The following is a 21,898-nucleotide window of genomic DNA, read 5'->3' on the forward strand; positions in this document are numbered from 1 at the left end:
GGTCGAATTGGAAATGCCCGCTCCTCAGGCAGTGCTCCGCACCAAGTACGCCGTGTTCGGCAAGTCCGCCAACAATCACCTCCGCAGGAGTGCACCTGCCTGATATTGATATTTGGTCGCTGTTACTGGTTACCTGCTGGGCATTGTGTCACGCAGCATGTGGCATGAGTTGTTTTCTGAGCGTAAGATATGTACGGCCATGGTTGACCGACGTCAGTGAATCCTTTGCGTCGGGTACGTCGGCCATGCAAGATCAAAGGGAGCCTTTGTCTGAGGGAGGGGGAAAGGTAGCAGTAGGCCGAGCTTAAAAGAACTATTGCCGGTAATAATAAGGAGAATAAGTTGCGAGGCTACTCCGTACGGCCATTCTCATTCACCTAGGTGATAACGGGCGAGAAACGCGAGGGGGGAATGACGTGAACATGCGTAAGTTGTCGCGAGGTTCGACTCGTTCGAGAGGATTAGGGGGAGTGGGGGCGGTCGTAGTGCAGCTGACGATCAGTGATTGGAGAGATGAAATCTGGGGAAACTAGAGCCAGCTAACAGGCTAGGCGGACCAAGATGGCACGCTGGGAGATTGACACTGATAGCGCCAATGGGGGTCGAGCGCATCAGCAGGAATCTCGTATCCAAGCCCAGCAACACAACAGCACACTGCACATGCAGCACACTCCGATAAAAGTACCAATGGACAGTACAATGGAGGCAGATAACGGCCCCGAGAAGCAGCGGACCAAAGGCCATTTGGAATAAGATGATGACCTCATTGCCAACTGCAGTCAGCTTGGTGAGGGATAAGCTGTTCATAGCCTCTGACGTCGTATTGAGCGGCTATTGAAGGAGACCTTACGACAGACGAGACAAGCGACACGCTTTTTGGACATCAATGGTCCAGTTCGAAGCAGGCGGCTGCAATCACAGCAGTGCAGGGCAGGCCGAGCGGCTGCTGTTCATTATTTTGCCGCTCTGGCGGTTTTCCATTCTGGTCGAAAAGGAGAAAGGGCTTGTGCTACCATGGATTGCACACCCACTGTACCACAGACACCCGACGTACGACTACGCGCAAGCTCCAGTGAGGGGCTAACGTTAAAAAATACACCGAAGCAATGAAAGCTGCCATCCGAACCTGAAATGCCCACATCCCGGATCCCTGAACAGTGACTGCAGTGCACATCATCTACGCACTCGGGAGGCCGGCTCGACCAATTTCTTACCGCCTAACCTGTAGCTCACCCCTCCGTTCAATGCTGATCGTCTCGACCCATTGAGACCACAAATTGGTTCTTCGTCGCTTATGTACAGGCGCAGACCAACACAAGGCCGCTTTTCTCGTCCACTTCCACTTTTTCGCCCAACAGCGCAACGCCCATGGATTGTGTGCAGTATTAGGTAACTGCCGCATCCCTCTCTCAGTCTATATGAAGATGAGCACCGCCGCCGCACCCTCATCTGGATCGCTAGGTTCGACACCACTACCCGTCTAAATCGGACCCTTCACACCACCACCACCGTCTTTCTCACCTTTGTTGCTCTTCTGCGAGTCACACACATCTGCAAGACATCATGCGCTTCTCCGTGCTCGCCCTGTGTGGCGCCGCTTCCGTATCCGCCTTGGCGGTACCGTCAGAACCCTCTGACGAGCGCGCCACCCCGAAGCCAATCAGCTTAGCCCAGTTCGGAAAGTTTAAGACGACGACGCTAGAAGAAGCCAAAAGCAAGCTCGCCGCTGCGCTGAAGAAAATCGGCGACGATTTGGATGTTCTGTCGTCGACGGTGACGACCCAGATCGACTGGGACAGCATCAAAGATCACGACAACGCCAGCTATGTCGGCAGCGCCGTCCACCACGCCGCTCTCGCCACGAGGCAGTCCGGCAGCTGCACCAACCCGGCCGTTCGCGTGGAGTGGCGCGACCTGAACGACCAGGACCGCGACGGCTGGGTCCGGGCCGTCAAGAAGCTGATGGACCTGCCCGCGTCGGGCGCGTTCACGGCCTCGGGCGCCCAGAGCCGCTACGACGACCTGGTCGCCGTCCACTACCAGATGACCGAGTCCATCCACGGCGTCGCCCAGTTCCTGCTCTGGCACCGGTACTACCTCCACCTCTTCGAGGACCTGCTCCGGTCCGAGGCCGGCTTCACCGGGCCGCTACCTTGGTGGGACGAGACCCGCGACGCCGGCAACTTCGCCAAGGCCCCCATGTTCACCTCGGCTTACCTTGGCGCTGCCCAGCTGGCCAGCAACGGCCAGGGCTTCTGCGTCACTGACGGTGTATGTCACTTCTTCTCTCCCCTGCCGAGCTTAACTGACAATACGACACGCAGGCTTTCGCCAATAAGCAATTGACTGTCGGTGGTACCCAATGTCTCGCCCGCGGTGTCGACGAAAGCGCCACGTCCAACTGCAACCAAGACTTCATTAACACGTGCAACTCCCACCCGACCTTCTCTGACATGGCCGGATGCGCAGAGCTGGGGTATGTACCCACCTTTACCCCTTAAACGTGCTGCCAGGCGTTCCTTTACTAACATGTTCTCGATCCAGTCCGCATGCTTATGGCCATAACGGCGTTGGTGCCGTGATGGCGGGCGTGCCCACGTCGCCAAATGATCCGACATTTTTTTTACACCACGGTTTTGTCGACCATGCGTACCGTATCTGGCAGATCGCGGACCCCAACAACCGCCTCACCCAGATCAACGGCTGCGCCGACAAGGCCAACCCCTGCACGGCCGCTACCGCTGGCACCGTCCTCGGCTCTCAGGGTCTCCGCCCGACCAAACCGTCGGGGATGTCTTCGATACCACGGGCGGGTACCTCTGTTACCGATACAGTTATTAAGTTCTAGCTGCCGCCTGCCTATGTTATCACAATTATGTATGATAATCTAGAGACATGAGAGGAAGTTTGCATGACCTAACCCCGTTTTCCCCATGATGCATATTCATGTTTTCGGAGTTTTAAGGGGGGGCATGTATGATGATTTAACGAATGCGCGCGATGTTCTCGTTGATACCCTTTTTTGCAACCCTTACTTGATCTGATATATAATTACACCCAATGTCTACTCATTAATGGGGATAATAACCAATCAAGATCTATCAAATCAATGTTCGCCCCTGGAAGTCCCGCTTCGTGTGTCTTCGAGCCCTGCCGTGGTCACAGCGGCCAGCTTCAACAACAACCTGCCTGGATCAGTCAGCCCAATTCCGCCCTGCCTCCAGCGATTAAACATTTGACAGCTGGGATACCTGACCACGGGAACAAAGCCCAGCTGCTTCTAACGCTAGTATGCCCCTGACTAACCGAGACAACGATACAATGAGAACTGGTTACAAAGAAAGGGCGACCGCACAATGGTCCCCAGAAGCCGGATCTGGATTAGTCTTGTGCTACCGGTCCTGCGGTCCCTCCTTTTTAGATCATCTCTAGAAACGACCTCTTCTTGACTCCTACGTACGTAACACATTTACATCGCACTACGGGAAATAAAAAGGGGCGTCTTCCCACTTCTAAGAAGCCGACTGAGACCAGTCATCCGAAATTCCTTTATACGAGAAAACGACCCCTCGAAATATATTATTTGCGATAAGAGCATATTCATTTAGCTGTCTGTCGATTCACCACGCACCACTTTTCTCACCCGACCCCCGTCCAAAGAAAGCCATGGGTACCGCCCCCAAGGACCATCCCGACCCCAACGCGGTGCCCCCGTGGAAGCCGAAGACGCAGGACATCGTGATGATCACGCTCATCACGCTCTTCATCGCGATGTTCGTGTGCTGCTGCTTCTGGCACCACATCCGCCGGTGCTGGGCCCGCCTCCGCGGGCGCCAATACACCCCTTCGGGCTGGCCGCAGCCGAGCCGGGCCGACATGATGACCCAGTGCCTTCATAATAATGCGGAGGAGGAGGAGTTGGTGGGGTATTATAAGAGATGAGGGGGTCCCTCTCAGACAATCGATAGGGATGGACGGGTTTTGGATGTATTGTAAACTGGGAAAGGAGAACGGATATTTCTTCTTTCCAGGGTCTCACACAGTTCTAACCTAACAACACATGAATCTATCCCGACACGTACCAATGTATCACAACTTCGGTACCTCGAGGCCAGAGATAATAGATAGTTTCACATGGCTTGGATTCAATAGTCAATCTCACCACCGGCGTTTCTGAATTGACATGGAACCAGCAATGTGAGTTGGTGAGAGCGTAGAGGCCGAGACGGTAGGCCCCAACCAACTTTTGGCAGTTACTTGGGTTCAAGAGCCACGTTCGTGATAATGGACCATGTTACGGTATTTTAGATGAGCTACAATAGCACCCGAGAACCCGGATAGATTGAGAGGGGCTGAGTCATCAAATATGGCTGTCGTCTTATAGGTTATATTGATAGAGTTCGTGAAGCAATCTTATTAAACCACCCTCGTTAGTGTTTAGACCTATAGTCCTAGCCTATCAAGCCTATAAGGTGTTCTCTCACGTAACCTGGAGCAATCGGTTATACATAGAGTAACTAATAGCTACGGGATTGTTGTCAGCGGGATAGCAGTAGCTCATGTAGGTACTGGACGATGCTGGATGACATCGATATGTTCTAAACGCCCCCCAGTCTACCACATAGGCACAAACAAACAGGAGTAGGGAGAGTCATTCGTAAAAGAATCATCATATTTGTCGACATAGCTAGGCGTTAATTCAAGGTATATAACAGGGTCAAGCCTTATTAAATCCAGCTCCGCCCCTATATAATACCGAAACGTCGCTACCACCACCGAATTTGAGTAAGCGAACTGCCCGCAGACAAACACCAAGATATCATCAAATCCTAAACTCTCTCTTCTCCGCAACGCCTTGCTAACTAACCCACACGAAAACAGCATCCATCACCACCCACTCTATTCTCGCTCTTCTATTCCACCACCGGACACAAGTCGTAGTTGCCGTCCACATTATTGCCCCACCACTTGGGAAACGGCTTCGAGGCCCCGCCGGCGCCGAAGACGGCAAAGGAGAGGATGAAGAGGGCCAGCAGCGCGGCGCCGTCGAACGCGGCCGTCACCAGGTACGAGTAGTCCCGGAAGATGCGGGGCTTGTAGTTGCGCAGGTAGAACTGGATGAAGAAGCCGGCGATGAGCTGGCTGAAGATGACGCACGTCTGGCTCGAGTTGTAGGGGATGTAGCCGGCGAACTGGATGAACTGCGGCATGTTGATCTCGTAGAGCGAGAAGTTCCGGATCTTAGGGAGGAACTAAGGGAGTATCATGTTAGTCACGGAACTATTAAGGTGGGAGGCTGGTGCAAAGGCATGCTTACAATGACCAAGATACGGTGTGCGACGACGACTGCGGCGCCAATCGCGATACCAGCCGTGACCATCACATACGGTGCTCCGGCCGTGTAGAAGTATTTGGCCAAAGCCCAGGATGCCGCGTTCGTGTTGTAAGCCTGTAGGTTAGCGCCACTCCAAGAGGCGTTACCATCGGTACTGGCGAGCAGCTCCCGATTGCCCGTCACAATGGAAATCATGACAGCATAGTTGAGGAACCCGCCCAGGAGAGTACCATAGATCTGCGTGAGGAACATAGCGCGAGGGGGGATTTTGACTGAAGACAGGTTTATCAGTTTCCGTTACATGTCTTTTAAGTATGATCGAAATTGTGCGCTTCCTCGGAGAAAAAAGACTCACGGTATTCGCCCATCTTCAGGTCGTTGGACAGGGTAACTGCGTTGCTGATCACGTTATGCGACCATACCGCAAAGTACATGTTGCCAATCGGCTTTCCCGGGAGACAGAGACCGGCAATCATCTTTGACAGGTTGTTGGTGGCAATACCGTTTCCATAGCGAGAGTAAAGCAGTGTGCTCTGTGGTAGAGAGGTCAGGGCCGGATCCAGGGTTGTAAATATCAGAACAACTTACGAACGGCGCGATGAAGGATCCCACCAATAGTGCCACGATGAATGCCCAAACGGGTAGAGTGATGTTCTCCTTGATGACAACAACAAGCCCAAGAACAAAACTGACCACAAGGACGATAACGTACCACCACCACGGGGTTTCCTTGTAACGCTTTGCCATGTGTGTGTGATGAGGGTCGTTGTACTCGCCCTTTCGCGCACTCTTGTACGCTCGTACAATATCCTTGCCCCAGAAGAGAATGCAATGCATGATCAGTGCGCCGATCTGGGAAACATATTAGTCACTCTGCAACTTGTCATCAAAAAGGGGCGAGTAATCACTGACAGCAGCGTTGGCAATGAACAAGCCGTACGCCATCGTCCCCGCAAGTCTGGGAACACCATATTTCTCCAGCATGGATTCGTCCAGCACACCGTCGACGAAGACTTCTGTAATGGGGTATTTTGACCCGTCTTGCGATCGAAGCAGAGTCGACATGAATGGGAGACTCAAAGAGCCCCAGGCATCACTCCAGTAGATCGCGGACATGATGATGAAGCATGCAGCAAACCCAGTAGCCATGTGTAATTGAAGCTTAAGGGGCAATGATGTGTTGAACGAAGTGATCTGCAAAACCACGAGTCCAGTCAGTACCTGTGGTGTAATGAGTTGAGAATGGGTATGCCCTTACGTATTGCCAATCAAGAGAGATGCTGAAGAGTCCCAGTCCTTCGTTGTTGAGCGAGCCGCCGAAGATATTGGTAAGCGTAGCTGCAGTTTTACCGGTAGCATTCATAGAGGCCAAGCACTGTAGTTTCCACATTAGCCAGCGCTCATGATGGGTTAGTCAGCAAGGGGGTGAGCATACCGGAATGGAGATGGCATTGAGCCAAGGCCACATGTAGGCAGGGAACCATTCCCAGATGAACATGCCGCTGAAAGCGTACCAGAAGTACCGAATGGGCTTCGAGTCCTTCACATTTTGCCAATGCAGCCCTTGAAGCGCCTTGACGGTTGGGAGCGTACTCCAGTAGACAGCATCGACATGCCACACAGCGACGGGTCGCATCAGACCACACAGTCCGTAGCCAAACAATCCAATGGAAATGAGAGACAGGACAATGGTAGTTGCACTTAAAGGTAGATTGTAGAATAAGTCCTGGGCGGCGAAGACCTTGATAGTGTCAGCGGCGTTGGAGGCCGATGTGGCCGTGATGGCACAGATAGCGTGCTCCTTCAAGCCCCACGGGCCCGAGTTGAAGAAGTGGAGGACGGTAATCCAGAAGGGGCGCTTTCCTGTACCGCCGCGCTCCCTCCAACGCGCCTCGAAATGGTCGCCACGAGGAAGGAAGTTGGCCCATGCATTACCGACGAAGTAGGCGATGAGCGTGATGAATGTGCCGGAGATCGTAACATAGGTTGGTTTGAACTGTACGGTGTGTCAGTCTCGAGCACATATATCCCTGGCACACCTGTTGATCGATAAACCTACCTGATAGATCTGGTACATGACGGCTTGAAACCCCGAAAAAATGGTAGCTAGAACCATGCCACGGAAGGTGATGGCAGGGTCTCCATCATCTCGCATCGGCAGCAGATGGTGGGCAGCATCGGCACCGGTAATGATGATAACATCGTCGCTATTCGTGTCCTTCTCATGCTCAACCACCTCGCCGTCGCTGGGGCTGACAGCGGCAGTGATAGCATCTCCGAATTTCGCATCCTTTTCAGTGGGAACAGCGTGGACGGGACGGCGCCGTGCTTCATTGACCTCTGGGTGGGTCGGAGCCTCAACGACCTTACCTTCGACAGGGTTGAAGGCTCCGACCACGACGGCGATATCGTCAGAAGCGTTAGGCATGCTGAAGGCCGTGTCTTAGACGAAGACCAAAGTGCGACAAGCTTTGTGGCGCGGAAGTAACGAGGTCATGTCAACTCGGCAGGCTTGGTATGGCTGTCGACAGTTAAATATGAAATGTCGGAAGAACTGAAGGTTGTGCAATCAGGTGTAACAAGTGGGTGAATGAATGCATTGAAGGCATGCGCCTTATCTTGGGAGACTTGCAGAATAGGGTGTTGCCATGGCGCCATAGGGTCTAGAGATTTGCCATGGTCTGGATTGATTGAGTCTAATCGAGCCCCTGCCGCATCCCTGACTCCCAAGAAGGGGGGTTGCCGTCGGGAGCTGAGCCACGACCAATCAAGACGCCATCGCTAAATCAAAGAAACCGACACCCCATGTCGGCCCTTGAAACTTGACATGCAGTGATCGGACGAAATTTGGCCTTCCTTTTCTGGAGTAGCTATCGAGTTGTACTGGAAACAGATGCAACCTTAGCAATACTGGAAGTCTCCAAACACGAAAACGTTCATACCCACCGCGACACACACCCTACTCGCTCCTCGCTTGATGATAGGATACCAGGACAAGGGATCATGCACAGCGCAGTGCATGTATATTGCCTGCCCTCGTTTCTTATCATGGGCGGAGCAACTTTGACGGGCCGAAGGCAGAATTTTGATTCGAAGATGACTCATGTCTGTTATGTGCATCGAAATGGGGTCAAGTGATTGGTGGCAATGGTTGCTGAACGGCAAGGCTTGAATCTATGTATTGATGGAGGATCCTTGTCGTAGAACGTTTCTGGAATACCGCAGTCTTATCGCGGTGGCGTCGCCCCCAAGCAGCACACTGTTGTTGATGAAGATGTTCTGTAATGCTCTTCGGGAGACGTTGTCCGTCGTTGGGCGACCTGATACGCACCGACCGGCAGCCAATGGCGTGCCGCGTGCCTGGCAGTCTCGGGTATATGCTCGTAACCCGCTGCATCAACGTGTCCAACGCACCACCCTCTCTCGGCCCTACCTTTGAAGCCATGCGAGTTGAAGGCTGTACTCGACCTCGAAGTTGGGGTTGTATCATAGACGTCCCATCAGCCGGGGTTGCACAAATAAACGCTGAAGCAGAGCTTAAACAGGAAGGTGCATGGTGCCCTGCATTCTCAGCCCTCTATCTTTGCTTTGCCACATGTTAGCTGTTCGCCTCAGCGCCAAGTCCTCAGTAACTTGAACACTGCAAGTCGGGAAATATCGACGGATGTGACGGGCCTTCTGGACGGGGGACCCGGACAGACGATCGGCTACGGTACGATAATTCATGAATGGAGGGGGATAAAAAAGACCCTATGAAGCAATGATACGATTCCGTCTTTGCCGATCGGGTCATGGTGCATACTGTAGTAGCAGTCTTCAGTGCTGTTGGCTGTGCCTCGATATGAAAGTAGGAGGATGGAGATGGGAGGACAGAAGTCGTGTGGGTGGCCCGTCTGTGAGGACCGCTAAAAAGTTGACCGATGCCACGTAATCGAAGATCGCTTAGGTGCCAAGGGCGCCAAGTTTAGTTGCTGATAAGACCGACAGACTGACAGGCACACTTGACCCGACTGCTTGTCCAAGCTCCCGTCCAAAGCGGAATTTCAATGCTCAATACAGCTGCATGGTCTTCGCCTCTGTTTTTTTTCTTCTTCCCTTTTCAATACGTGCCATCGTGGTGTCAGCATCGAATCAGGAAATATGTCGCGATTGGTATTTGTACGCCGTGCTCAAGCAGCGTCATGCGGTTATCGGCTCGACGTCCCCATCGTTGGCTGCATTGCCAATTGCCTCACCTATCATACAAATCGCGACATGGCACCCAGACAGGGCCTATCTCTGCAAATTCTTCCGAGCTTGTTGCACCTTTGAATATTGCCGCATCTTGCTATAGTAGGAGTGTCATATGCCAGCAGTAGGTTTGCCTCCCATTACCCCCGCCTTTCATTTCTTCTGTGTAACCGCAGTGCATCCGTCAGTATCTCAAGTAAGGGGCTGCGATGGTGTTGAATGGGGGGGTATCAATAAATTGGCTACTAAGTAGTAGTAAGTACTTATGCTAGCTGGTATCATCAGAACGCCATACTCTCTCTCTCTGTCGGTGCACTTTCATTCATTCGTATCATATTACGCCGTACTTTTTGGTTATTTCCTTCCGTATTCTTTTGGCCAGTGCAGGACAGGCTAGAGCCTCCAAGGCTCCGCCGTAGTCCCATTTCCCCTCACATCGTCCACGGAGAAGCGGGACACCTTGTTGCCTCCTCCTCCTCCTCCTATCGGCGCCGGACTGGGCAGGCCGCCCGTCAGCTCGATCTCGTCCTCCTGCGGCTGCTGCTTCCGCGCAGCGGTGCTCCTGGCGGCGCTGCTGCTGTTGTTGCCGCCGCCGCCGGCGCCGGCCCGCGAGGTGCCGTTCGAGGACCCGTACTTGGTGACCGAGTGCACGGTGCTGCGGACGAGGCGCTTGAGCCAGGCCGGCGCGTAGTAATTCAGCAGCGGCTTCAGGCTGGCGAGGCAGTTGGTGATGATGTAGGTGCCCGTCTCGATGACGGACCAGCCGACCAAGGCCACGGAGGCGACTATAACGTACTCCCGGATTAGTAAAACCATTTGATTGAAACCGGGCAAGTAAGGGGGAAGAAGTTTCTCCCCCTCGTGCAGCATGAAAAAGGGGGCTCTCATCCAAAAACCTACATGTTCGATCCGCGAAAGCCGCCGTGCTAAAAAAGGTAACGGCGCGAATGATGGAGGATACAATGCCGAAACTGCCAATCGCAAAGATCAAGGCCAGCGCCACTCGCTTGGCCGTGGGCAGCTGCAGGCCCCAGATGGTCGACAGCGGCAGGCCGATGATGAAGCAGTCCATGATGATGCCGGGGATGGCCTGGGCGTGGAAGAAGCCCTGGACGTCGATGCAGACGCCGCCGGGGATGGTGCGGTCCCACCAGAAGGCCAGGGGCCGGCACTGGAAGCAGGCGACCAACACGAACGACAGGCTAGTCGCAGCCAGCAGGGCCTGGATGACGTAGGCCCAGGTCCGCATCGCGCCGCGCCAGTTGAAGACGCGCAAATACAAAAAGACGATGGCCATCTTCGGTAGGGCCATGGACGTGAAGTAGACCATCTCGAAGGCCAGGATGCTCTTGGCCCAGCCCTCGAGCTTGCTCGGGTCCGTCTCCTCGAGGTATTCGACGTGTTGTCCCACGCCGCCGATGTAGGTCGATACTATAGTTCGCCGCTTGTCAGTACACATCATCGCCACCCCTTGCAGTTGATAACAGGAGTGAATTCCAGGAGAATTGAGGGGAAGAATTGTTGAGAGAGAGATAGAGAGAGAGATAGAGAGAGAAAACTAACATATGGCTATAGCACACATGCCCAAGTTCACGAACCACGCGGCCACGAGGAAGGTGTCATCGAGGCCGAACGTCTTGCGAGGTAAACGTCTTGGCCCAGAACCGCAGGCTGAGGAAGACGGACGTCAGGACGGCGAAGGCGATCGAGACATTGACCAGAATGTATCCCTCGTCGTCGCTGATATCTCCCTTCCCCGAGCCGCCGAATATAGCTCCCCCAAACATGGTGATAGAATGAAATGTGACTCTTCGATTGGCCTCTCCGTTTTCATTCCATCGACCTAGAAGTCGTCGTCCTTGTCGTCGTCGTCTTCGAAGTTGTCGGGTTCGGGGTCGGAGTGTTGGCCACCGTTGAAGATCCAGCTCGCTTACATAGGTCCGTCCAGACGAGATGGAAGACTAGAGGAAAATCTCAAGAAACCCAGAAAGAGAGTGGAGGCTAGGGACAAGGGCCTGTGGGAATGCCGATCACTTTTATATACCTATCAGCCAGACACGAAATACCTACGCGATGAGAGCATGGGCAGAGCTGGTTTAAGCTCCCTTGGCTTCTACATACCGTACAGTAGGTCTCGGCACGCCAGATCGGTTTCCATACGATGTTTCGCCCTCGGCGGTTTCGTCTCATGGGCTCCGCCCCAAGCATCAGTTCTTCTCGAAGATCCATGGGCGAAGTCACCGTCGCGTTGGGTCGCATTCGTCCAATGAATTTTTCATGCCAGGTTCTTTTTCAGGGGCTGAAAATGCAACAATGCGACCTCGTCGCGCCGCTCGTCCGCCGGCACGCTGATGGCGGAATCCCGCCCAACGGATCTACCTACATACTATACTACATGAAGGCAACGAACGAAAATTACCAAATGTGATTGAGCTAGGACGTGGTCTTGGGCCCTTGCGAGTAATTCCCGCGCCTTAGTCGTCAATATTAATTAATATGTTGGCATGCCTTATTTATCATCGCTCATTAACAGAGGCCTATGGTTAGTAGTACAGTAATACCTGCCTCACAGTAGTGTGTTCCACATAGATCCCGTACCCACCACACTTAATGCAAGAACAACCGCCTGAACAAGAAACATTCCTCGTCACTGCGTCTCATTGCCAAGCTAAATGTCACAACGAACCTGCCGGTAGCATATAGTGTCACATTTGCTTGAACGCTCGGCCAAGGCAGTCGTTCAACCACGAGGTCTCACCAAGGGGACCACTAGTCAGGTTAGGCAGATCAGAGGAGAGAGAGCGAAGCCGTAGGGTAGATCTTCCAGATCAGCCATGCGGTCAAACTTGAATAAAGTGTGCAGACTCCAAGAGAAGCCCATGTCATGCTAGGAATGACGGGAAAGTCCCTGGACATGTCATGAGATTTTCCTGTTAACTTCCATAAATCTGGACCTCGGAGAATTGTGTGAAGATCTCAGGTGCCTTACAGTATAAAAATAGTCTCGGGCCATTAATGATTTTACCTCTTGCACTAGGAAAGTCTAGGCCCGCCTTGCAAGCCCACTCAGATCAGGCAATCCAGCCGAGACCTGACAGGCCCCAGGCTGCAACAGGGCGCGCATTGATTTGCCTTGATTTGCAAAAGTGGACAGAGCGAGCCATGTTACTGCTTGTAGTGCTCTGTACTCCGTAGTAGCAAGCGTTATGTAAAAAGCCAAGAGAAACCCTCGCTCGTTTTCCATCATCCATCCCTCAGAAAGCTCGCTGACCCACTGGAATGGGTGAGTGGATTGCGATGAAACAGAACGAGTCCGGTCATGTAACTACGAATCCGTGGTCGGGATAAGCTTTCTAACATCCTAGTGTTTTAGTAAAACCCCGCACTTCCCATCGATATAGCTACTATATGTATATTAGTTCGCTTATTCGTCGTCACGGAGGAAAGGAAGGAGTGGCAGGATTCCTTCTATGTTCCATCTGATATACTACGTAACAGACGATGCCATGCATAAAAACAAGAATCCGGTTTACTGAGCTGCCCATAGACGTCTGATCTTTTCCGGTCCGGCCAAAACTAACGTCATTCCGGTTTCCAACGTCGTAGATCCCAATGCGACATGCGAGTAATGCGCTGCAGATAATCGCAGATGGATCAGATTAGGCCAAGAGCCGTGTGCGGACCGAATCAAGACTTCAGACGAGATGAAATAGCGTGATAGTCAACATCTGCGATCAGCGTGCTGAAAGGAGTGTGTGCCTTATCCCTTCCGCTGTAACCAATAGGGACTATGGAGAGGGATGTCGATGAACCTTAATCCTCTCCAATCGCATCTCATCTTCACTCCCTAACCTACTAACCCCCTCGATCAACTACAGCTTTGCCTTACAAGCACCGCCACCGCCCCTGCCTACCCTCTCCTGGACTGGCACCGGCGACGACCCCCCAGGCCAAACCGCAAAATCGAACATGAACCGATGATCGATGCTGACACCGTGAAACGAAGGGCGCGACCCAAACGAGCAAGATCGGCTTTAGCTGCGGATCCGTCCCCTCGGTGCACTTCCTCTCCATAGCCACGAAGAACTCAGCCGGCCACCCGTACAGCAGCACGCTCGAAGCCGACCCCTCGTAGCCGAACGGCTCCGTCGTGCCCGCCAGCGCCGCGAACGGGTACTCCAGCAAATCAAAAGTGCGGCGCAGGTCCGCGTCGGCGAGGACGAAGTAGTGGCGCGCGCCTGGCCTGCGCGGAACAGCATGGCGGCCAGCAGGTGGCCGTGGGCCACGCGGTGCGGCTTGGGCACGGCCAGGGTACCCCAGTCGACCGTCTTGTCCACCCAGTCCACCTCAAGGCCGTGGTGCTGCCGGAACTGCGACGCCGTCACGCCCGCGTACTCCCCCGCTTCCCGGAACGTCAAGAAGCCCAGGTCCGCACGCGAGCGCATCGACCGCAGCGCCCCCACGGGCCGTTGGGCGACCCGGTCCATCACCAGGACGAAAGTGCTGACGTCCTCGCACAGCCCATAGATCTGGCGCATCTGCCCGTCGTCGTTGCCGAAGCGCTCCTCGAACACCTCACGCTCGATGTGCCACGCCAGGTTGAACAGTTCGTCCGTCCCCTCGAGCCAGTACACGACCAGCGCATCGCCAACTTTAAAGGGGGGCTGCTCGGCCAGCAGCCGCCGGGACAGTCTGTACAGATCGGCGTCGTTCAACGTGTAGCGGGCGATTACCACCCGCAGCAGGCGCGGTCGTCGTCGGCGCCGTCTCGCTGGCGGCTGGTTCTTCTGAGATCGGGGACGAGGAACTGAAGTCCTTCGCGATGATATCGCTGGCCTTGAAGTAGTCGTGCGTAAAGTCTACCACGAACTCCGGATCGAACTGCTTGCACGTGTAGATGTCGACGCCGAAGAACAACAGGGGCTTCTCGCAGGCGTAGAAGTGGGCGCCGCTGGTCTGTCTCCCAGTGTATCCATCCCGCCCATCCGTAGAGGTCGCTCTTGTGGGTGACTGGCTCGAGCAGGCTAGTCATCCGCGTGGTCTCCGACAGCTTGGACAGGTAATCCTTTTTTTATCTCGGTCTCTGCAATGGCCTTGGCCGGGTAGCCCTCGTCCACGAGCCGCTGGCGCAGGATCTGCGGCGCTCGGGCGGCGTACTCTAGAAGCATTGCTATCAGTGTCTTCCGGCTGTGCTCCAGATATATCCTCCGTGTTCGTAGGGCTGAATACTGGAGGTCTAGCGGTAAGTTAACTAGTGAGGAGTGGTCTGGAACATTGGCAGAGTGTCCAGAAACCCTCAGTCCGTTATGAGGCAGATGGCCCAACGCCAAGCTGCCGCCATAGCGAGCAGAAAGAATAAAAAACGATCATTTCCTCATACGGGTCATTGCAGACAGCTGTGAGTGGCCTGTTGGCTCAGGTGGTTACGGTGATGTCCCGCAGGGCCTTTATTGTTCAGCTGAAGACAGGGGTGCAGAGTAGAAGCGGAACAGCGCCGTCATGAGCACTCGATAATTCCGAGTGGGGACCTGAACTGGGGGCTACGGCTGCAGCATGTCGAGCAAACCGGTTCGGAATTGTCTGATGCCTATGAATGGCTGTGGTGCTTCTGTTCTTGGATGCAACATTGTTACATCAAGTGGCTGCTTCGTAGAGACCTGAGTACGTACTTAAGAAGCCGGCCAGGATGTACACGTAGTCGCGGGCAGGGCAAGGCCAAAGTTCGATGTTATATGTGAGGTAGTGAGTGGCCAAAATGCATTCCCAATTTCTAAAGATTGATGGTTGCCATATTGGTAGCTGCCACATGTCGTTCCTGCGCTGTCAATTTCGAAGTTGAAGCGTTCCCCCGACTCCGAGAAAAATATACGAGCTACCCCTATTTGAACAGTCCCTAGGTCGAATAGGGGTAGTTCGTATATCTTTTTACATGATGCTTCCCTTTGTCCCAACGGATGGATGTTATAGATTGATGTATCAATAATGCCCAACTGACTTCTGACAGACAAGTAGACATCCATATCTCTCAAAAACCCAATGTGCATATCGAATCTAAACACTTCCTGGCATGGCTCTCCAAGATATCGATGGATATTTAAAAACCTCCCGCCAATCAATGGACATTGAGCTGATACAAAGTTGGGGGATAGCTGACTGATAACGTTTGACGAGGCTCACATGTTGTCAACCCTGATGACAGCCCTACGACAAAAGCACGCCACAAGGCAAACTCGAAACCCAATCGACTACTTGGATTGTACAGATCTCTCTTCAATTCACACGCCTCTCTAGCCTAGCTTTACAAGTACAGAATCGCCTCTCATGCTGTTCACTCTCCTCTGAGAATCACAACCTGTAGCGTCGTAGTTGTGACCTATCTTGGGCCCCGGGGGAAAAATCCATACTCCGCGTCTATGCCATGCCCATTGCGCATTACTATCAAGAGAACAAAAAGCCATAGGCTGTCATAATATGTGTGGGAGAGAGTTTTGTTACGTTTTTGGGTTGCAGCTAATGCAGCCTCAACCTGCCACGACCTTGCTTAGCTTCTCGTTGAAAGGGGGTTCGGTTCTTTCGATGATAGCTCAACAAGTGACCACTTCCATCGCACTTGCTCCCTTCCAAATTCCTTCATTTCATTCTTTGCGATTCGGCTTAGACCTTGAGAAGTCTGGCAGCCTGGTTCGCGATGATGTCAATGGTAGGGAAGGCCATCTCCTCCAGCTTGGCAGCGTAGGGGGTGGGGACCTCAGCACCGGTGACACGCTGGCCGGGGGCGGCAAGGTAGTCGAAGCCGTACTCCATGGCCAGAGCGAGGATCTCGGAACCGACACCGAAAGCAGGGAAGCCGGACTCGACGACCATGAGGTGGCGCGTCTTCTTGATGCTCTGGATGATGGTCTCGAGGTCGAGGGGCTTGACGGATCGCAGGTTGATGACCTCACACTCGACACCGTACTTGGACTTGAGCTGCTCGGCAGCCTCGAGCGACTGGCCGACGCAACGGGAGAGGGTGACGATGGTCAGGTCCTTGCCCTGGCGCTCGACCTTGGCCTTGCCGATGGGGAGAACGAAGTCGTCCTTCTGGGCGGCTTCGGACATGGGGAAGGTCTGGCCGTAGAGAAGCTCGTTCTCAAGAACACAGACGGGGTTGGGGTCACGGATGGCGGCCTTGAGAAGACCCTTGGCATCCTCGGCGGACCAAGGCGCGACGACCTTGAGACCCGGGATGGAGCCGTACCAGGCGCTGTAGTCCTGGGAGTGCTGGGCGCCGACACCAGCGGCGAAACCGTTGGGGCCACGGAAGGTGATGTTGCAGGGTTGGATACCACCACTCATGTACAGCGTCTTGGCGGCGGAGTTGACGATCTGGTCAATGGCCTGCATGGCGAAGTTGAAGGTCATGAACTCGCAGACGGGGTGGAGACCGCTCAGCGCAGCACCGACAGCGAGACCACAGAAACCGGACTCGGTGATCGGGGTGTCGATGACACGGCGGTCGCCGAAGCGGTCCAGGAGACCCTTGGTCACCTTGTATGCACCATTGTACTGGGCGACTTCCTCACCGAGGACGAAGACCTTGTCGTTGGCCTCGAGTTCCTCAGCCAGAGCCTCGTTCAGAGCATCACGAACCGTGTACTCCTTGACACCCTTGTTGTCGGCGTATGTCCTTCTTTGAGCGAATATGGGGGTGGCTCGGGGAATGGATCGAATGGTGGAGGGGGCGAAGGGAGAGAAGGCGGTGGCTCGCGAGACGGAGGCAGCAGCACGGGCTGCCGGACGAAGGTATCGCGACATTTTGTGGGAGATTATCGGAAGACAAGCGTCGGAAGAAGGGTCAATTGGCCAAGAGAGGGTATAAAGAAAAAGAAAGACAGGATCAAGTCCAATCCGAGATCCGCCGGAAGATGTGGCAGGCAGACAGACAATTGACAGAAGGTGAGATTTCGGACTGAGGAGCGGAAGTCGTGGAAGAGTGGAAAATCAAGTCAGCATGCAAGCAGCGAAAAAGTGTAGGCGTTACAGGGGGGTGAGCTGCTGAGTCGACTGGAGCTAAGCTGTCTCTTTCTCTGTCTGTCTCTCTATCTGGAGGGGGATCTGGGGCTGCTGGCTTGCTGGTCGCAATCAAACAACGAGATTCGTTGGAGGGATTTTTTCCCTCTAGCTGGTACAGCCTTTCTAAATTTTGCTGGATACTTGTTGCGCTGCTAGACCAATCCCCGTCGAGCAAAGCCAAGTCAGGTCCCGACTTTTGCGCTCAACTTTTTTCTCGGGGAGAATAGGAAACCGCTCTTGTTGGGCTTGCCCACGATATCTCAATTGCGCTAGTTCTTTTGTAGTTTAGCCTGCTACTGGATCTGGAATCAGCTCCAGCACGGGGTCTTCGTTCTTATCAGAGCAGACACAAGACACCCCGACTCCATCAACGAAAACAGGAATCTTCGTTGGGGATCCCCAATATATCCGTTCAACTTGATCGACCAAGCTGACTAAATACACGTAGGTAGATAGGGTGCATATAAAGCATCAGGCATTTCGTCTCTGTCTATACCTCCAAGAATTGCTTAATTATTTGCCTATAGGCTGCAGCAGCATAGCATGCCAAGTCCAGATCTGATGCGCACAAAGCTGTCAAAATGCTCAATCCATTTGCCAGGTGAGCTAAGCTACAGGTCGGACCTTGAGAGCTTGGAAGCCCCGAAGCTCCAGCAGGTCCCAGCGAATAAATCTAACCAAAAAGTCAATTCGCAGCGCCACTTGCGCTTCATTCAATTGTTCAATAGGGGGTAGGTATCAATGCCACAAGCTTCTACGTGAACCAGACAGTTTGTTCATGAAGTTGTATTAGTTCTGACATGCTCTTGTGTCGATGCTGACTTTTCTTCTAAACCCCCATGCTCCGCCAAATGCTAAGGTCGGGTTCGGAAAATAGATACATAGAATCAAGGGACCGAGCTCGATCCCACCGTCCCGGTCATGCAGTAAGACGGGGCGCGGTGGTGCTGTCAGCTCGGCCCTCTATTACTACTAAGGGATATATGCAGCTTTGGTCGGCTGTGAGATCCCGTCATGTCGCGGTCTCGTGACGTCTGCCCTCTTCTTTGAAGGGATGCGCTTGGTGTTTGTGATATTGGATAATGTTGTGATGTTGTCATCAATGTGCCCCCTGCTGCACCTCATTATGTTCTTCTGCGCCTCCCCTCTATCGCGATCTCCTTTTTTTACGAGCCATTTGCGTGGACAGGCTTCTTGCCGACCATCAGGTACATAGGGGTGAAGAGGTGCTCCCGGCCTCCAGCAACCAAGCAGTCTGCGGCCACCGCAAGACTGTCGGCCGTCTTCCTGGTACCGGCAGGGGCAACCCTCAGCATCTCCAGCATACCGGCGAAGCGATGGGCAAGACCACGTCCCCACCAGGTCATGCGCGCAATGGTAGGGATATCGTAGATGCTCTGCATGTACTTCCACTGGCCGGCCAGGGGCCAGTACCAGGGCATGGGGTCGGGGCGGTCAGCCAGATCCTCGTGGTGCATCATGGTGAATCCAGCGATCTTCATCGCCTCCAGACCCTCCGAAACCTTGACCATGTTGGAGATACCGTCACCCTGTTCTATACCGAGACGGATCTCGCGGTGGTGCAGGTTGTCGTTGTCGTAGTCGTCCGTCATGAGCCACTCGTAGACGCCGAAGATGCCACCGGGCTTCAGGACGCGGAAGATCTCGCTGTAGACGCCCGACAGCTCGGGGGCGTGCACGGTCGCCTCGATGGCGTAGACAGCATCGAAGCTGTTGTCGGGGAAGTCCATCTGCATGAAGTCACCCTTGACGAAGTCCAGCTGGTGCGACAGGCCCTCCTTCTTCGCGTAGGCGGTCGCGCGCTGGATCTGGTAGTCGTTGTTGTTCAGGCCGGTGATGTGGGCACCGGTGAACTTGGCGATCTCGCGGGCGGGGCCACCCACACCGCAACCGACGTCCAGCACCTTCATGCCCTCCTTGATGCCGATCTGGTGTGCGAGGTAGTGCTCGTGGCGCGCGATGGCCTGGTAGAAGGACTCGCCGATCGAGTAGCGGCAGAAGTGGAAGGACTGGCCCCAGCCATACTCGTACAAGTCGGTCGCTAGGTTATAGTAATGGCGAGTAAGCGTGGCGTACTCAGCGGTTCGTTTCTGAGGGCGGAGAAGCATGAATTAGTTTCAGAATTCTAACAGGGGAGTCTACACCAAGAAGATGGTGCGAAAGAACGGGATCGTACGACCCCTCTCCGAGCACCGTCAAGTGAGATTCTGGTGCAGGGTGTTACTTACCGCTCGTGTCTCCTCGGTCTCGTCCTTTGCGGTCTGGTTGTCCCAGTGCTTGAAGTACTCCTCGGTAGCAGCCCTCTCTGGGCAGCGGTACCGCCACCCTTACGCATCATGGCGCGGAAACCACCATCGGCACCCGAGGCCTCGCCGTGCATGGCGGCGTTGAAGGCGGCATCACGCTCGCGGTCCTGCTTCTCGAGGATCTTGCTCTGGTAGCCATGTTGAATGATGAGGTGTTGAAGAAGAGATGAGGCGGGCAGTTGATTAAAATTTGGTAATTAGTCGAAGGGGAAAGGTGAAGGAGGAGGAAGTAGAAGAAGGAGCGATGATCTGGAAGTAGGAGTGGTACGATCACAACAACCTCCGCTTGCAAGTTAACCAGCGAGTCAAGTCGTCTTAAGAAAAGGGAGCTGTTAGTAGTGGTATTGGTGGCAGTAGTAGTAAATCTGGTCTATTATTTAATTAATATGGATCCCCTCCCCGTCGCGAAGGGAGACCGCTCAAGAATCTGCCCAAGCGACAACCTACAATTCAGGAGAAGAAGAAACACATGCTTGCTGGCCACCGAATGCTGGCCACCGAATGCTGGCCACCGCTTTTGCTTGTTAGTGGTAAAGTCAAGGTGCCTTTCTGGCACCCTGCTTGATGCTCCTCTCCGTTGTGAAACGGACAAAGTCAATTGGCCAGCTCGTCGTTCACTATTCCCATCATGGTCTAGCCGCCGGAAATTCGACAGCAAAAGTTCGAATGGCAATTTTATTTGCCAATGGTTCTAGCCTCAACCAAGTCCCCGCAACGCTCATTCTCCTGGGCCAGGGACTTGTTAGGTTAAATCGCGTTGTCGCATTGGCCAATTTTGTTTTTGCCAGATGCATCGGACGGAACGATTGGTTGCCGCGATCCGAATACGGGATACGTGTACGAACCCGAATAAGCCACGAGAGGCGGCATGATTGTGGCTACAATAAATAGGGGGCGTCGGGCCGTCACCCTCAACCATCGCTGCAAAAGTAGGTGAATGTTTGATACTCTCATCTCAAGTAAAGCTGCATGCATGGTGAATCATTATCATGAGTACCTATGAAGTGGTTGACAACCAGGCCGACCGAACCTAACTACATGTAGGTAAGTATGTAGAGTGCCTCGTCCAGATGAGTGTGCTCATGTTGGCCAAATTCGCATCGGTCTTGCACAAAAGCATCCATCCAACCAGTCCTCGGCGCCAGTGCAGAACCTCCAAATTAGAATTTCTTGATATTACAAGCGGGCATCGCCAGCAGTCTTTTGACAGCTGCCCTCAATGTTTGTTGTTTGGTGAGCCGCCGCTGCGAGAAATCTGCCTTTTTCCCTAGGTATATTCGAAGATTCACCCCCACTTGAACGGTCGCCCGCTCACATCCTCAAACCTCAACCACTGCTGTCCCGTCAAACCCAGGCGACTGGCTGAAGGAATAACCGCGTTGGTTAGCGTAAACGCGTTTCCCGTGCTCGTCCACGAAGTCGCAATTGTAATGTGTGTGGCCGAAAGCCCACAGCTTGACCGCCGCGCTCGTCCAGCACGCCTCGCCGTTGACGCGGACGCGGACGCCTGGGCTTCGAGGGACTGGACCTCGGCGTTGAGCCAGGCGATGTCGCGCGCGTGCGCCTCGTCGTGCTTCTCGACCTCCCAATCCTGGATGTAGTTGAAGTCGTTGAGCCCGAAGCAGCCTCCTGCACCCAACTCTCCGGGTACCACACTGCCGAATGGGGGTAGCGAATTTGCCGAAAGCTTGCCACGCTGCTGTTGTCTGTCAAATAAAGTCGGTGACGGATTGAACCATTTATTGAAAGGGGAGAAGGAATAAACTCGGATCTGCCATTTCCATCATAGCGCTTACCAATCTTTAATAACAGCTTCGGGCGGAGCCAACTGCCAATGAGCTCCGCCAGCTGGCCTAGATCGAGACCATTACTTCAGTACTCCGTACAGCTCCTCAATCGCCATTGCATCGGTTGGGTGGTCAGTAGTTTGTGTTGATAGGGTATTTGGCAG

The 21,898-nt window shown here is 53.8% G+C and overlaps 9 protein-coding genes across 9 annotated transcripts; 2 read left to right on the forward strand and 7 right to left on the reverse strand.

Annotated features, from left to right (window-relative positions):
* Positions 1-1,563: 1,563 nt before the first annotated feature.
* On the forward strand, positions 1,564-2,848 carry PG994_005131 (uncharacterized protein; the record flags this gene model as incomplete). The annotated part of the gene is made up of 3 exons (XM_066856540.1): positions 1,564-2,271; positions 2,325-2,476; positions 2,545-2,848. 3 exons carry the CDS (start codon positions 1,564-1,566, stop codon positions 2,846-2,848), a joined length of 1,164 nt encoding a protein of 387 aa, XP_066718707.1.
* An 818-nt stretch (positions 2,849-3,666) lies between these two features.
* PG994_005132 (uncharacterized protein) lies at positions 3,667-3,942 on the forward strand (the record flags this gene model as incomplete). Its single annotated transcript, XM_066856541.1, has 1 exon — positions 3,667-3,942. The coding sequence occupies one exon, from the start codon at positions 3,667-3,669 to the stop codon at positions 3,940-3,942; it is 276 nt and encodes a 91-aa protein (XP_066718708.1).
* A 971-nt stretch (positions 3,943-4,913) lies between these two features.
* PG994_005133 (uncharacterized protein) lies at positions 4,914-7,763 on the reverse strand (the record flags this gene model as incomplete). The annotated part of the gene is made up of 8 exons (XM_066856542.1): positions 4,914-5,252; positions 5,318-5,607; positions 5,691-5,868; positions 5,924-6,187; positions 6,248-6,529; positions 6,594-6,710; positions 6,771-7,331; positions 7,395-7,763. 8 exons carry the CDS (start codon positions 7,761-7,763, stop codon positions 4,914-4,916), a joined length of 2,400 nt encoding a protein of 799 aa, XP_066718709.1.
* Positions 7,764-9,958: 2,195 nt separating this feature from the next.
* PG994_005134 (uncharacterized protein) lies at positions 9,959-11,024 on the reverse strand (the record flags this gene model as incomplete). The annotated part of the gene is made up of 2 exons (XM_066856543.1): positions 9,959-10,350; positions 10,466-11,024. 2 exons carry the CDS (start codon positions 11,022-11,024, stop codon positions 9,959-9,961), a joined length of 951 nt encoding a protein of 316 aa, XP_066718710.1.
* Positions 11,025-11,184: 160 nt separating this feature from the next.
* On the reverse strand, positions 11,185-11,824 carry PG994_005135 (uncharacterized protein; the record flags this gene model as incomplete). The annotated part of the gene is made up of 2 exons (XM_066856544.1): positions 11,185-11,526; positions 11,687-11,824. The coding sequence occupies 2 exons, from the start codon at positions 11,822-11,824 to the stop codon at positions 11,185-11,187; spliced, it is 480 nt and encodes a 159-aa protein (XP_066718711.1).
* A 1,775-nt stretch (positions 11,825-13,599) lies between these two features.
* Positions 13,600-14,733, reverse strand: PG994_005136 (uncharacterized protein; the record flags this gene model as incomplete). The annotated part of the gene is made up of 3 exons (XM_066856545.1): positions 13,600-14,352; positions 14,429-14,521; positions 14,614-14,733. 3 exons carry the CDS (start codon positions 14,731-14,733, stop codon positions 13,600-13,602), a joined length of 966 nt encoding a protein of 321 aa, XP_066718712.1.
* Positions 14,734-16,219: 1,486 nt separating this feature from the next.
* On the reverse strand, positions 16,220-17,362 carry PG994_005137 (uncharacterized protein; the record flags this gene model as incomplete). Its single annotated transcript, XM_066856546.1, has 1 exon — positions 16,220-17,362. The coding sequence occupies one exon, from the start codon at positions 17,360-17,362 to the stop codon at positions 16,220-16,222; it is 1,143 nt and encodes a 380-aa protein (XP_066718713.1).
* A 1,424-nt stretch (positions 17,363-18,786) lies between these two features.
* Positions 18,787-20,021, reverse strand: PG994_005138 (methyltransferase domain-containing protein; the record flags this gene model as incomplete). The annotated part of the gene is made up of 3 exons (XM_066856547.1): positions 18,787-19,731; positions 19,870-19,946; positions 19,973-20,021. 3 exons carry the CDS (start codon positions 20,019-20,021, stop codon positions 18,787-18,789), a joined length of 1,071 nt encoding a protein of 356 aa, XP_066718714.1.
* Positions 20,022-21,232: 1,211 nt separating this feature from the next.
* Positions 21,233-21,850, reverse strand: PG994_005139 (uncharacterized protein; the record flags this gene model as incomplete). The annotated part of the gene is made up of 2 exons (XM_066856548.1): positions 21,233-21,653; positions 21,834-21,850. 2 exons carry the CDS (start codon positions 21,848-21,850, stop codon positions 21,233-21,235), a joined length of 438 nt encoding a protein of 145 aa, XP_066718715.1.
* Between the last annotated feature and the right edge of the window lie 48 nt (positions 21,851-21,898).

Source organism: Apiospora phragmitis (genome assembly GCF_038363925.1).
Source record: "Apiospora phragmitis strain CBS 135458 chromosome Unknown utg000005l:1.0-4161743.0:1.0-4166827.0, whole genome shotgun sequence".
Lineage (NCBI taxonomy): Eukaryota > Fungi > Ascomycota > Sordariomycetes > Amphisphaeriales > Apiosporaceae > Apiospora > Apiospora phragmitis.